General features: G+C 55.7%; 1 protein-coding gene across 1 annotated transcript in view; it reads left to right on the forward strand.

Annotated features, from left to right (window-relative positions):
• Nucleotides 1-14405, forward strand: part of FNDC4 (fibronectin type III domain containing 4) — a 42773-nt gene that overhangs the window by 27566 nt on the left and 802 nt on the right. Inside the window, exons 2-5 of the mRNA XM_065402124.1 lie at nucleotides 4161-4276; nucleotides 4889-5093; nucleotides 8760-8849; nucleotides 12714-12847. Coding sequence (XP_065258196.1) covers nucleotides 4161-4276; nucleotides 4889-5093; nucleotides 8760-8849; nucleotides 12714-12847 — 545 coding nt within the window. The remainder of the gene's footprint in view (nucleotides 1-4160; nucleotides 4277-4888; nucleotides 5094-8759; nucleotides 8850-12713; nucleotides 12848-14405) is intronic.

Consider the following 14405-nt stretch of genomic DNA (forward strand, 5'->3'; position numbering starts at 1 on the left):
TCTTTGTCACCTTGGACTGCGAGCTCTTTGGGACAGGGCTGAGCCAGGCCTCCTTCATGCTAATGCAGCACCTGGCACGACACAGCACCTGGGGGGGGGGGGGGGGGGAAGCTGAGAAGAGCATCCAGTGAATGTTGGCATCAATGTCTGTGTGAGCTGGACCCTTAACCGGCCTGCCTGTCTGCGAGGCACTTGTATAGAGCCTGGACGGGGAGTATCTGCTTAGAGTCCTAGAGCCCCAGGCCAGACAGGCCCACTGTGATCACCCAGTCTGACCCCCTGTATCGCACAGCCCAGAGAGCTGCCCCACAGTAATTCCTAGAGCAGCTATTAGAAAAACGGCCAATCTGGATTGAAAAATGGTCAGTGCTGGAGAATCCACCACACCCACTGGAACAATTTCCCAGTGGGTAACTCCCCTCACCATTAAAACAATTTATACCTTATTTCCATGGATCGTGTTGTACTGTCTCCGCTAGACTGAGGAGCTCATTGTTAACATTTGTTCCCCATGTAGGTACCGATAGATTGTAATCCAATCGCACAGGGTTTACTACTCACCCCTGGGGCGCCTCCTTGTGGTTCACCTAGGGATTAGCTCCCAACCCATCTGACGCCCCCTCCTCTCTCAACTTGGGGCCTCCCTCTTCATGACTTGGCCCTTCAGCCGGCTCACTATAGTCCTCCCCTCCCACGGTAACGAAGTCCCTCTGCACAAGCTGTCTCAGGCAGTCTTCCAATCCACTCCCCTGACTGTGCCACCTCCCCAGGGGCCAGCCCAGGGACCCTGTGTCTAGCAACCACCAGCTACACACTCAGACCCTGTGGCGGTTTCCCTGGGCTCCTTCCTCTCTATCTTCTGGTCCCTCCCCAGAGTTTCACCTGCTCTCCGGTTCTTGCCAGAGTCTGTATTTTCCAGGCAGGACCCCAGGACTCACTCCCCCAAGGCCACCTCCTTGTCTCTTGGCAGGGAACGATTGCAGAGCTCCTTCCTACAGCCTCCTCTTGTGCACTACTTTCTGGTTTTATAGTAGCGCAGCCTGCCCCTGCCCAGCTGGGCCTCATCAGCTAGAGCATATCAGCCCAGCCTCTCTTCCAGGTGCAGCTGTCACAGGGTTAATGGCCCCTTTTACCTACTAGGCCTTGTGTGGGACACACACACACACACACACACACCCCCTCCAGCTACTTGGGCTTAGCAATAGACTCCAAGAGCTACCAGGCAGGTTTTCTAATCCTTTAATCCATCTCATGGCTCTTCTCTGACCCCTCTCCAATTTATAACAGCCAGTGCTTAATTTGTAATGAAAAAGGTGTCAGGGCTCTAGCGATTTTCTTACATTCATAACTGATGCAGCAAGCCCAGAGGGGCCGGCGCTCTGAGCCACCAGGCCCCGAAGGGGCCGGGGCTTAGCCCTGGCACAAATTAAGCATTGTCAACATCCTTCTTGAATCAGACAATATCCCATCAGTGGTTGCACCAATGCCAAGTAACCTCTCTGCTCCTACTCAAGATTCCTGTTTACACATCCAAGGGTGGCATTAGCCCTTTTGGCCACAGTGTCCCACTAGGACTCACGCTCAGCTGATTATCCATCATGACCCCCAAATCTTTTTCAGAGTCACTATTTCCTGGGGTAGAGTCCCCCATCCTGTAAATATAGCCTGCATTCTTCATTCCCAAACGTATATTTACCTGTATTAAAAGGCATTGTTTGCTTGTGCCCAGCTTCCCAATCAATCAGTATCTGTTTTCTTCATTATTTACCACTCACCCAATTGGGTAATTTTACATTTTCTTCCAGGTCATTAATAAAAACATTAAATAGCAAAGGGAGCACCATGGCCTCTCACCCCGCTTTCCTGGCTGCCTCAGGCTGTCACAGAGCACAGGACCTGCTCCCATGTGCCTCCTCCAGGCCCGAGCAGCAGTGCCCTTACCCCATAGCCTCGGGCCTGCATGACTTCGTGGATGGAGGTGTGGTGCCCAGGGCCAGAGTGCACAGATCCCCACCCTGCCTGGGCTGAGCCCTAGGAGGGCCCAAGGCCATAATGAGTTTGAGGGTCTCCTTCCTTGGGCTGGAGGATGCAGGCGGGCCCAGCACCCACCCCAGAGTCCTGGGTGACCTGTGGGCTCAGAGGAGCTGAGCACAGCGCAGCCCCAGACAGGGGCCAGTACAGCTTGGCACCAGGTCTCGGTCCTGAGCGATGCGACGCAGCAACAGGGCTTCAAAGCCAGCCTCCCTTAGTGCTTGGGCAACATGGAGTATGTGCCTGTCTGCACACCCAGGCACAGATCCCCTCCCTACCAGCACGCACGGATGCTAGTCACTCACCCAGCCCCCATGGCAGCCCTCTGCCCAGGGTGGGGCAGGTAGATGCAGAGGCCTATGTTTGGGGAGGAAGTGGCTTTACCTCCTCAGCTCTCACTCCCTTCAGCTGCCTGCACCAGGACACGTGCCCAACCCCACCCTGCACTGTGTCCTAGTGTCCCTGCGGGGCTGGCTGAGCTGCTGGTTCGAGCCCAGGCATCACAGAGCCAAGTCAGGGGTTACTAATGGGTTTGCTACATCTCTCCAGCCGGAGTCTCAAGCTATTTCCCTGCCCTTGTTTCAAATCTCTCTGGGCCCCCTTGGATCAATGCGTCCCTCTGCCAGTCTTGCTCCTCCCATCACCTTGCCCATGCAGCCCCTGCTCCAAGACCAGCTGGGCTGGATGTTCAGACACACAGCTCTGTGCCCTGTCACTCTGGGCATGCACTAACACCTGTGCATGCTGGTGGGGACGGGGTTTGTGCCTGGGTGTGCAGACAGGCACATACGCGACGCTCCCCAAGCGCTAAGGGAGGCTGGCTTCGGCTGTTTCTGTTGCTGCGTCGCATCGCTCGGGACAGAGACCTGCTGTGAAAGCTGCTGTGGTAGTTTCTCTGCTGCTATTTCAGAGATTATTCAGGAAGTGAAAACAAAAGCAGGGTGAAGGAAAAGCAATGCCCAGAGCTGTGAATACCAGTCATGGTGGGGCTGGGGCCCTGCAGGAAACCCAGTGAGTGGGAATCCTCAGGCAGCTTGGGGAGCCCTTAAAGGACTCTCCTGAGACGGGCAGGGACCACGTCTTCTCTAGCCCCCAGCACAACAGGCCCACAACCAACAACTGAAGTGGCTGCATCAAGCTTTTGCCTTTGACAGGACCTTTGAACTGTGGAGCTGGAACTGTAATGTGCTTTAAAATGTCCCTGGGAGTGGGCAGTGCTGCTGGGGCTCTCGGCTGCAGTCATCCTCCGTTGACTTTGTGCATGGCCTGGGTTTGCACCCCTTTCACATGGAAGCCATAGCATCCACCAACACTGGGGTTCACCCGGACTGCACATCCCCCTCCTGGGCACTGCAAACTCCCAGGGCTCTGCAGCCTTTCAGCCCTCCTCCTGTGGGGAACAATTTCTACTTATCGGAAAAGAAAACACCAGCACAAAGCAGCCACTTTCCAGCTGGCTCAGCAGAGGATGGGCCCTGGCCTCGAGAATGGCAGGGCTCCCCGTTAGGCCTAGGGAGAAGTCCATTGGGCTGGGAATCAGGGCACCAGGTGTCCCTAGCTCTCTGCCCTTCACACCCTTATCACTGAGCAAGGAGGCTGACAAGCATCAGTCCCTCCATCCTATGATCGGCTCTCAGGGGCTGCAAAAGGTCACGCCTGGTAGATCAGGGAATAGAACCCATGTCTCTGCCGTGGAAGACCCATGAACAGACCAGCTGAGGGAAATTGGGCTGCTGGTGCACCATGTTCGCTGGGGCCCCACCTCTCCTTATTTCACTTTTTTACATAGACGCTACAGCTGTTTTGGGGGGCCTGAACTGAGGCCCTGGTACAATTGTCTCCCCCTCATCAGTCCTGCCCATGGCTTCCCCACTTAGCCACACTGCCTCGATTAGGCCAAATCTATGTGCTTGGCTATGCACCCTGCTCATTCTGCAAAGCCCAGTCAGACACATGGCAGAAGGGCTGTTAATGACATCCTCTGATGCTGTTTGTTGTACAGGCTGGTTGCAAGCTGGGACCCAGGCAACTCAGCAGCTCAGTAATTTTATAGAGCACAGAGTGATCTCTCTGTCTTGTCCCCACTCTCCTGCACACTGGCTTCCTGCTCCCTCCCCTGGTTCACACAGATAGGCCGCCGTCCCCAGTCAATGTGACTGTTACGCACCTGAAGGCAAACTCCGCCACTGTCTCGTGGGATGTCCCGGAGGGAGACGTCATCATTGGCTATGCCATCTCACAGCAGGTACGCCAGGCTCTGCCCCCAAGGGGTCTCTGCCCCTTGTCCCCATAGTCTCCACCCTGCCTCCCCTTCCCTTCGGGAGGGCTTTCTCGGGAACCCCACCCAAGGGATGCACCATGAGCAGTGCTGGCCATGGGTTATGCAGGCTCCTTCTTCCTTCTCTGGCCATCCCACTGCTGGGGCATCAGCTCTGACCCCACCCATCTCTCATCATCCTATCTGGGGGCCAGCAGGCCATTGGGCCTCCAGGGGGCAGGACTCACTTGGCCCCACCCTCCTGGCCACCCCCATCTTGTCTGTGCTTCAGGCCCCATCCCCTCCCTGCTGCCCTGGGCGGGGTCTCCACTCCGGGTGGGGCTTTGCGAGGGAGGAGTGTGTCCTTGTGACTGTACAATGGCACAGGGCACTCTAGAAATACTGCTAGTCACAGGATTATCCCTGCCCTGCACGTGCACGTGCACGGCCCAGCAGAGTCCGAGGAGCTGGGGCTGGGCAGGAGCTCAGAGCTCACCAGGCCACCAGCCACCCGAGCTGGCCACGTGCCCTCACTAACCCGTTTCCAGAAGGGCAGGGGAGCCCGCCCTGTGACTGACCGTGTCTCGCCGACTCTGGCAGCGGCAGGACGGGCAAATGCAGCGGTTCATCCGGGAGGTGAACACCACGAACCGGGCCTGCGTGCTGTGGGACCTGGCGGAGGACGCAGACTACATCATTCAGGTGCAGAGCATCGGCCTGCACGGAGAGAGCCAGGCCAGCAAGAGGGTCCATTTCCGGACCCTGAAAGAGACCGATCGCCTCCCCTCCAACAGCTCCAACCAAGGTAAGGGCAGGAGCCCGCGCTGTGCCATTGCCACACGCTCTGGTTGGGAGATGGGTCACTGGGCCCTGCAAGGTAAACTCCCTGCAGCCCACGGAAGCCGGAGACAGGTTCTGGTAACCGAGGGGAGTCGGGGCTGCCACGGGGGAATCCCCGTGGGGGCAGCTAGGGCTGGTGCTGTATTGCAATGCTGAGCTATGCAGTAGCACTGGGTAAAGTCAGACCCCTCGCTGTTCAGCCTGCCCCAGGTGAGGTGTCAGAAGGAGCTCGGGGGGGGGGGGGCTGCAGAGGGGCTGGAAAGAGCTACCTGGGGGCTCCTGACTGGGGCTGTGCCTGGGACTGGAGAGGTGCAGAAGGTGCCTCCGCAGAAGCCTTTCATTCCCTGCTGCACGCTCAGGGCTCCTGGGCTGGGCTGCTCCATGGGGGACAAGGAGACCCAACTTGAACCACAAGGCTGTTCCAATAGCTCGTGCAGTGTCCCAGTGTGGCAGGTTTGTCAGTCTGGGAGCGTCGGGAACGGAGGCCCCAGGACCAAAGGAGAGGGAGTAAAGCCCACGGCAGGACCTAGCACGGCACCTCTGGTATTGCAGCCCGCAGGCGGAATAGAGGCGAGCCGAGCCCCACAGGAGCCAGGAGACAAGGCGGGGGTGGGGAGGGGGAGACATTTCCTGCTGCACAGCCCAGACCCAGAGCATTGGGGGCATCCTGCCGTGGGGTGGCACCCACATGGGTTCTTCCGCTAAATCCTGCACCGAGGCAACTGAGGTGAAGGTGATAAGCAGCCCCTCGCTGCTGGAAAAGCCCATCCTAGAGAGGCACAGCACTGCCTGGCATGCAGCCTTGCCAGCACGGGACACCTGCTGACATCACCCAAGCTCCCCCCAGTATGGAGCAGGCGCAGAGCAATGGGGACCAGCTCCCTTGTCGTGTTGGGCTGCAGGGGGCTCATACCAGGTTCTCTGTTCCCTCCAGCTCCCTGCAGAGGGTCAGTCCTGAGGGTGAAGCACTTTTCCCTGCTGGAGAAGAGTGACAGGGTGCACTCACCTCTCGTGAGCGCCTCCTGTCGGCTGGGTGCAATCCTGCACTTTCCATTTCTGTGCAGCCAGCACCCTGTTGGCTGTCGCCCTGGTCAGGCAGGTCCTCAGTGGCTCAGCCTCCCCAGCCAAGTCACTCGGTTACTAGGTGAATGGATGGATGAATCCCTTCCAGGGGAGAAGGTCCACGAGGGCCTGTCCCAGTGCCCCTGTGAATGTCTGTAGCCCTGTCTCTGTGCTCAGTTCTCAGGTCCTCCTGGGCTTGACATCCATGCCTGCCCTGGTACAGAGCAGGGCCCCCAGCTTCCTGCCTGGAGACTCTGCCTTTATCAGTTCTTATTTGCCCCTGCTCTCCAGCCAGGTCACTCCTTGGAGTTCAGTCCCCTTCTAGGGTAACAAAGTCCAACAAATGGTTGGCCCTCTGCAGGGTCTTCAGCCCCAGCCCTGTTTAAACTCCAGGCCCCTTTCTTGGGCATTTAATGCCTTTTCTACCCTCCTTGGGGCTTAGGCCACTCCTCTGGGGGGCACCTGGGCCTGCCCACTACTCTGGGTCCCAAGTTCCCAACCCAGGGTCCCTATAGACAGCAGCCATGTGCTGCTTCCCTTTAATGGTCACTGCTGCCTTCCTGGGCTGCTTCTCACTCTGTCCCATCACCTCCTTGGGGTGTCTGTCTGTTCCCTGCTTGAGCAGGATCTCTCCCAGGCACCCTCACCTGGGGAGCATCACAGCCACCCAGCCCTTCCTCCCACTTCTGCTCCCAGCCAGTAACTGGGGGCTCAGCCCCTGCAGCGCCTTTTAACTGAGCCTGCTGCGCTCTGATTGGCTGCTTCCCTGCAGCCTCTCTAGGCAGGCCTGGAGGACCTACCTTCGCTGCTCCTGGTCTGGGGCAGGGGTGGTAGGATTGTGAGAGTAGGGTGACCAGATGTCCCGATTTTATAGGGACAGTACCGATATTTAGGTCTTTGTCTTATATAGGTGTCTATTATCCCCCACTCCCTGTCCCGATTTTTCACACTTGCTATCTGGTCACCCTATGTGAGAGCCTGGTGCAGCCAGTCACAAGGACCCCGGGCGTGTGACACTGGGGAGGGCCCATGAGGGGTTAAACCTGCCGTGTGGCTGCTGCAGGCCCTTGGCAGGAGAGAAACTCTCCAGCATCTCTGGCCAGGCTGGGTCCCATCCCTCCCCCGCAGCCCGGGGCTCGCTCCGCCCCACACCCTGCTGGGGAGGGGGAGCTGTGCTGACGCTCCTCATGGGCACCGTCGCCGAGGGGAGGAGCTGGCCGGGGCAGGTGCACAGTGCAGGGCGGACAGCTCAGCCCCCAGCTCCGGAGCCCCAGGCTCAGCCCTCGTCCGTCTCCCCCTCCAGACAGTGGCTGGCTGGTGAGCCCTTGGCTCACGGCCCTGCCCTGCTTGTCTCCCCAGTGGCTTCTCCCAGGGGCCAGCAGGCTCAGTCCTCTTCCCCCGGCGGGGCGTGCTGGGCTGGGAGATGCCCACCGTGGAATTCTGGGTAAACTGGCTGGTTTCTGAAAGGGCAGCCAGTGCTATCAGCCCAGTGCCGCTCTCTGCAGGGCCGGAGCCAGCTTGGGTCTGGACTGGAGCCTGCGTCTGGTCCACACAGGGCCAGGTTGGCCTGACCTGTGCTACAGGGGGCAGCAGAGCCTTTGCACGGAGTGCTTTCACCACGCCTCCAGGTGCCATCCCAAGTCTCACCCCAGTGTTTGCCCTCGCTGACCCCAACCCCTCTCTGGTTCCCCGTGTCACTCTGCAGGCCCTGGCTGGGTCAGTCTCAATGGACTAAATGGGCCCAGAGAGCCCCATACAGTGACGTGTAAAACTCAAAGCAGTTAAACAGCTTGCAGGCGTGACTACAGCAACCTTGGCTTGCTTAGCACCCTGGCAAATGCACTAGAAAACTCACACTTCCAGGCTGCAGAGCGACAGCTCCGCTCTTTGTACAGTGCACTGACCACCTCTGTACGCAGCCTCCGCCCTCCCCAGTGAGCTGCGGAGGGCCTGGCACTGACCCCGGGACTCTGACATGAGCAGGAGGTACATCATCATCCCAGGCCGAAACAGAAACCAAGGAGCTGCTGCTAGGCAGGAGGGTGTGTGCCCCTGAGGGTGGGCGGCATGTGCTGGAGTGTTGATGGGAGGGAGGCAGGTGGGGCAGATCTGTCGGGATCCTGCTCCCCAGCACACACAGGCCTGTCAGACACAGGCACAGCCATGCCCCAGGCCCGCCTGGCTGGTGGGTATATGCCCCCCCTTCCCTGGAGCTCACACCTCCCCAGACTGTACCCCCATCTCCCGGGAAAAGGAGAAGGTGCTTTAACTCTCAAGGGGCCATCCGGGATCAGTCCAGCCTGCTGCTGCCTCAGCGGCAGCAAAGGTTTGATTGGCTCAGGTGTCCCCTGCCCTTTACACTGCTGGGAGCTGAGGGGATGAAACCCAGAGCCCTGTTTCCCCTCCCTCCATTTGTGTCCTATTAGCCCCCTGCGGTTCTGGAGTCTCCTCTGGCTCCGTGCCTTGGCTGGATGCTGTTTCTCATCTGCCCGCAGCCTGGCAGGGGCTGCACAACCTGACCGCCCCACCAGGCCAGGCCGCACCACACTGCTCGGCGTGTGTCTTGCAGGTGACATCACCGTGGAAGGGCTGGACAAGGAGCGGCAACTCCAGACTGGGGAGATTGTCATCATCGTGACTGTGCTGCTCATGTGGGCAGGTGAGGAAAAGGGGAGAGGCCAGTGCTCACGGGTCCCACCTCATGGGCCTCTGGCCCCTCTGGATTCCATACGGGGTTGGGCTAGAAGGCAGCACGTGGGTGTGAAGGCGGGCGCAGGAGGTGCAAGGGGCTGTGGCTCTAGTGGGTGGGGGGCAGCTGTAGACATGAAATATCCTGCTGTTAGTAAAGCTTTTGACACAGTCCCCAGTGACGTTCTCATAACAAACCAGGGAAATGTGGTCTAGATGAAATTACTCTACAGTAGGTGTCACACCGGTTGAAAGACTGTACTGAAAGAGTCATTGTCAATGGTTCGCTCTCAAGCTGGGGGGGTGTATCCCACAGGTCAGTCCTGGGTCCAGTACTAGTCAGTAATTTCATTAGTGATTTGTGTAATGCAGTGGAGAGACTGCTTATAAAGTTTGTGGATGACACCAAGCTGGGAGGGGTTGCAACCACTTTGGAGGACAGGATTAGAATTCAAATTGGCCTTGACAAATTAGAGCATTGGTCTGAAAACAACAAGATGAAATTCAGTAAAGACAAGTGCAAAGTCCGTATGCTGTAGCTGGGTTGGACCCAGGGTGTTAGAGATACAAGGAGGGTGAAGTATCAGAGGGGTAGCCGTGTTAGTCTGGGTCTGTAAAATGCGACAGAGAGTCCTGTGGCACCTTATAGACTAACAGACGTATTGGAGCATAAGCTTTTGTGGGTGAATACCCACTTCGTCAGATGCGCGTCTGACAAAGTGGGTATTCACCCACGAAAGCTTATGCTCCAATACATCTGTTAGTCTTAAAGGTGCCACAGGACTCTCTGTTGCTTTTTACAGATCCAGACTAACACGGCTACCCCTCTGATACTAGAACAAGGGTGTTACTGTATGGCTACAGACGGGGTTGCTTGAGCCTCTGGCTATCAGGCTATGGCGTGGGGTGATTTGTAGTAATGCCTTCATTCTGCTGAGTGAAAGAAATATGAATATTTTACTAAAAGCAGCAAAGAGTCCTGTGGCACCTTCTAGACTAACAGACTATTAACAGGACTCTTTGCTGCTTTTACAGATCCAGACTAACACGCCTACCCCTCTGATACTTGAATATTTTTTATTAAATCAATGTCTGTTGGTAAGAGAGACAAACTTTCAAGCTTACACTTGAGACCTGAAGGTGGGACAAGAATAATGAACTTAATCTGCAGCAAGGGAGATTTAGATTAGGTTTTAGGAAAAACTTTCTAACTCTAAGGATAGTTAAGCTCTGGAACAAGCTTCCAGGGGAGGTTGTGGAATCCCCATCGTGGGAGATTTTTAGGAGCAGGTTGGACAAACCCCTGTCAGGGACAGTCTAGGTTTACTTGGTCCTGTCACAGCGCAGGGGGCTGGACGTGGTGAAAGTCAATTGACCCTGATCACAGATAACCAACTGAGCCTGAGTTCCCTGCGTGGTGCTGTAGCTAAGAGGACTCTGGTGATCCTTGGATGTATAAGCAAGAGTAAGGAGGTGTTATTTCCTCTTCACTTTGCCTTGTGGGACCACTGCTAGATACTGTGTCCAGTTCTGGGCCTACCCTCCAAAAAAGATTGCAACCAGTTGGAAAGGGTTCAGAAGAGAGTTACACGAACAGTGTGGGTCTGTGTACACTGCAGCTGGGCGTGAGTACGCAGACGCACGCTTGGAGGCTGGAGCTAATGCTAACAATAGCAGTGTGGCTGGACACCAGAGCTCAGATCCAGGGCTTGAGTGGGCTTTTGAGTCCAGGTTGCCACTGGGCTGCAACGGCCACACTGCTATTTTTAGCTCCAGCCCCGCTAACGAAAGTCTGTCCACCTGGGCTGGGCGACCCGCTCCCAGCTGCAGTGCTGACAACCCTTTTGAGGCCTGGAAAACGGGCCTCAGAGTGAAAGACTCCAGAAGCCCAACCTACTTAATCCACGAGATGATTAAGAGGGAGAGGGCTCTTTGGGGCAGCCTACACAGGCAACATGAGATTCCCAGATTCCGAGGCCAGAAGGGACTCTCATGATCACCTAGTCTGACCTGCATAACACAAGCTAGAGAACCTGCCCCAGTGATTTCTGCAGCCAGCCCATTACTTCCCATGGAGCAATTGCAGAGCTATTAAAAGCACACCCCGTCTTAATCTAAAGACTCCAAGAAAAGGAGAATTCACCACTCCCCTCGGTCAGTTATTCCAATGGACAATTGGCATTTTGCAGGGGTGTGAGGTCCAGGGCCGGCTCCAGGCAACAGCGAAGGAAGCAGGTGCTTGGGGCGGCCAATGGAAAGAGGCGGCACGTCCGGCTCTTTGGCGGCAATTCAGCGGCGGGTCCCTCAGTCCCCCTTGGAGGGAAGGACCTGCCGCCAAATTGCCGCCGAAGAATGAAACGGCGCGGTAAAGCAGCCGCCAAAGTGCTGCCGATCGCGGATTTCCCCCCCCCCTCGCCACTTGGGGCGGCAAAAAAGCTGGAGCCGGCCCTGGGGAGGTCTAATGGGGGCAGGGTAGGGGGCAACACTAGAGCTAGTCAAAAGTTTTAAGCAAAATGGATTTTTGATGGCAGAGGCTTTATGAAGGAAACCAAACCTTTGTGAACAATGTTTTTCTTTCTACAATTTTAGCTTTTTTGATTAAATGAGATTTTGTTGCGATTTTTTTTCTTTTCTCTTTTTCCTCTGCACACGGTAGTGATGAGACTGATACTGGATACCGTGGCCAGTCCTGGTGTCCACATTTTAAACAGGATGTTGAAAAATTGGAGAACATGCAGAAAATAGCCACCAAATTATTCAAAGGCTGGAGAAAACGAGTGAGAGACTTAAAGGGCCCAATCTGTTTAGTTATGAAAAAGAAGATTATGAGGTGAATTAACTTGGTAGGGAGAAAACCCCCAGTACTAACGGGCTCTTTGGTCTACCAGTAAAAGGCAAATAAGAACCAATGAAGCCAGACAAATTCAAAGGAGAAATTAGGCACAAATGTTAAACAGTGAGGGCGATGAGCCACTGGGACAAACTCTCAAGGAAATGGTGGAGTCTCATCTCTCAATGTCTTAAAATCAAGCCATGCTGCCTTTCTGGACAATACTTTAGGGGGGAGTTGTGGGAAGGGGTATGGTGTTGGGGTACTTCCAGGGGGGTGGTGTTGGAGACAGTGAGTTGCAGGAAGGGCACGGTGTTGGGGGGATGGTGTTGTTGGAAGAAGGTGGTATTTGGGATGGTGTTGTGGGCCGGGAGTGGAGTTGGGGGTGTTGCGGGGAAGAGGTGTTGTGGGGAAAGGTGGGGTGCTGGTGGTAGTGTGGGGAAGTGTGGTGTTGTGGGGTGGGGGTGGTGTTGAGGGAGATGTGGTGGCATTGTTGGAAGAAGGTGGTATTTGGGGCGATGTTGTGGGAGATGTGGAGGGAGTGATGTTGTGGGAGATGTGGGAAAGGGGTGTTGTGGGGACAGGTGGGATGCTGGGGGAGTTGTGAGGAGAGGTGGTGTGGGGAAGGGCAGTGTTGGGGGGATGGTGTTGTTTGAAGAAGGTGGTATTTGGGGTGATGTTGTGGGAGATGTGGAGAGGCGTGGTGTTGGGGGAGATGTGGGAAACGGGTGTTGTGGGGTGGGGGTGGTATTGGGGGAGATATATGGAAGATGTGTTGTGGGGAAAGATGGGGTGTTGTGGGGAAGGGGAGTTGTGAGGAGGGGTGGTGTTGGGGGGAAGGTGTTGGGGTACTTCCAGGGGGGTGGTGTTGGAGACAGTGAGTTGCAGGAAGGGCACGGTGTTGGGGGATGGCAGTGTTGGAAGAAGGTGGTATTTGGGGCGGTGTTGTGGGTGGGGGGTGGTGTTGGGGACACCCCCTCAAACCACGTCTGTCTCTCTCTGTAGCGGTGATCGCACTCTTCTGCAGACAGTATGACATTATCAAGGACAACGACTCCAACAACAACAAGGAAAAGACCAAGCCGTCCTCAGAGCACAGCACACCGGAGCGACCCACGGGGGGGCTACTGCGCAGCAAGGTAACGGGGGGAGCGGGTTACTGAGGGATGGGGTCTGGTGGGCAAGGCACTGGGATATGGGGACTGGATGTGCGAGGCACTGGGTGATGGGGTGTGTGTATGAAGCACTGGAGGTAGGGATGGGGTCTGGGTGTGCGAGGCACTGGGTGATGGGGATGGGGTCTGTGTGTGCGAGGCACTGGGTGATGGGGTGTGTGTATGAAGCACTGGGGGATGGGAGATGGGGTCTGGGTGTGTGAGGCACTGGGAGATAGGGGGTGGGGTCTGTGTGTGCTAGGCACTGGGGGATGGGGTCTGGGTGTGTGAGGCACTGGGGTATGGGGACTGGATGTGTGAGACACTGGGAGATGGGGATGGGGTCTGTGTGTGCGAGGCACTGGGGGTGGTCATGTGGTAAGAGACCTCAGATTTCTTAAGACAAGAAGCAGTTTGGGGCAGGGACTGTCTCTTAGTATAGTCGTGGGCAGCAGCCAGTGGAAGGGAGCCCCGACCTCCATGGCGCTTTGGAGTTAACCCCAGTAATAATAAATGTGGGGTACCAGGGGTCCTTTGAGGCTGCCAGTTCTGTTGTTTGTTTAATGAATTTTAGCCAAGAACAGTGTGGCAGGCACATGGCTCTGTAACCAGAGGCCCCACACTACAAGAAGGATGTGGAAAAATTGGAGAGAGTCCAGCAGAGGGCAACAAAAATGATTGGGGGGCTGGAGCACATGACTTATGAGGAGAGGCTGAGAGAACTGGGATTGTTTAGTCTGCAGAAGAGAAGAATGAGGGGGGATTTGATAGCTGCTTTCAACTACCTGAAAGGGGGTTCCAAAGAGGATGGATCTAGACTGTTCTCAGTGGTACCAGATGACAGAACAAGGAGTAATGGTCTCAAGTTGCAGTGGGGGAACTGTAGGTTGGATATTAGGAAACACTTTTTCACTAGGAGGGTGGTGAAGCACTGGAATGGGTTCCCTAGGGAGGTGGTGGAATCTCGATCCTTAGAGGTTTTTAAGGTCAGGCTTGACAAAGCCCTGGCTGGGATGATTTAGTTGGGGATTGGTCCTGCTTTGAGCAGGGGGTTGGACTAGATACCTCCTGAGGTCCCTTCCAACCCTGAGATTCTATGATTTTAGGGGGTGATAATCGCCACCTCCAACCACAAGCACACTGCCTGCTCCCTCAGATACTCATTCTTCTTTGATTACAAGGCCAGAAGGGACCACTTGTGATCATCTAGTCTGACCTCCTGTATGACACAGTCCATATGACCCCATATCAGCTTATCCATTAGTCTCTTGGGATTGATATCAGGTTGACTGACCTATAGTTATCCACATCATCCTGCTTGCTCTTTTTGAATATTGGCACAACACTAGGGCTCTTCCAGTCACTTGGCATTTCTCTAGTGGTCCGAGAGTTATTAACAATGAACATCAGCAGCCAGAGATCCTCAGCCAACTCTTTTTTACTCTTCGGTGACAGTTCTCACAGCCTGCTGATTTTAAAATGTTTATCCCTAATAGCTGCTGTTTAACATTCTCCCTGGTTACTAATGGCCTGGAAAGAACTT

Source organism: Emys orbicularis, chromosome 3 (genome assembly GCF_028017835.1).
Source record: "Emys orbicularis isolate rEmyOrb1 chromosome 3, rEmyOrb1.hap1, whole genome shotgun sequence".
Taxonomy (NCBI): Eukaryota; Metazoa; Chordata; order Testudines; family Emydidae; genus Emys; species Emys orbicularis.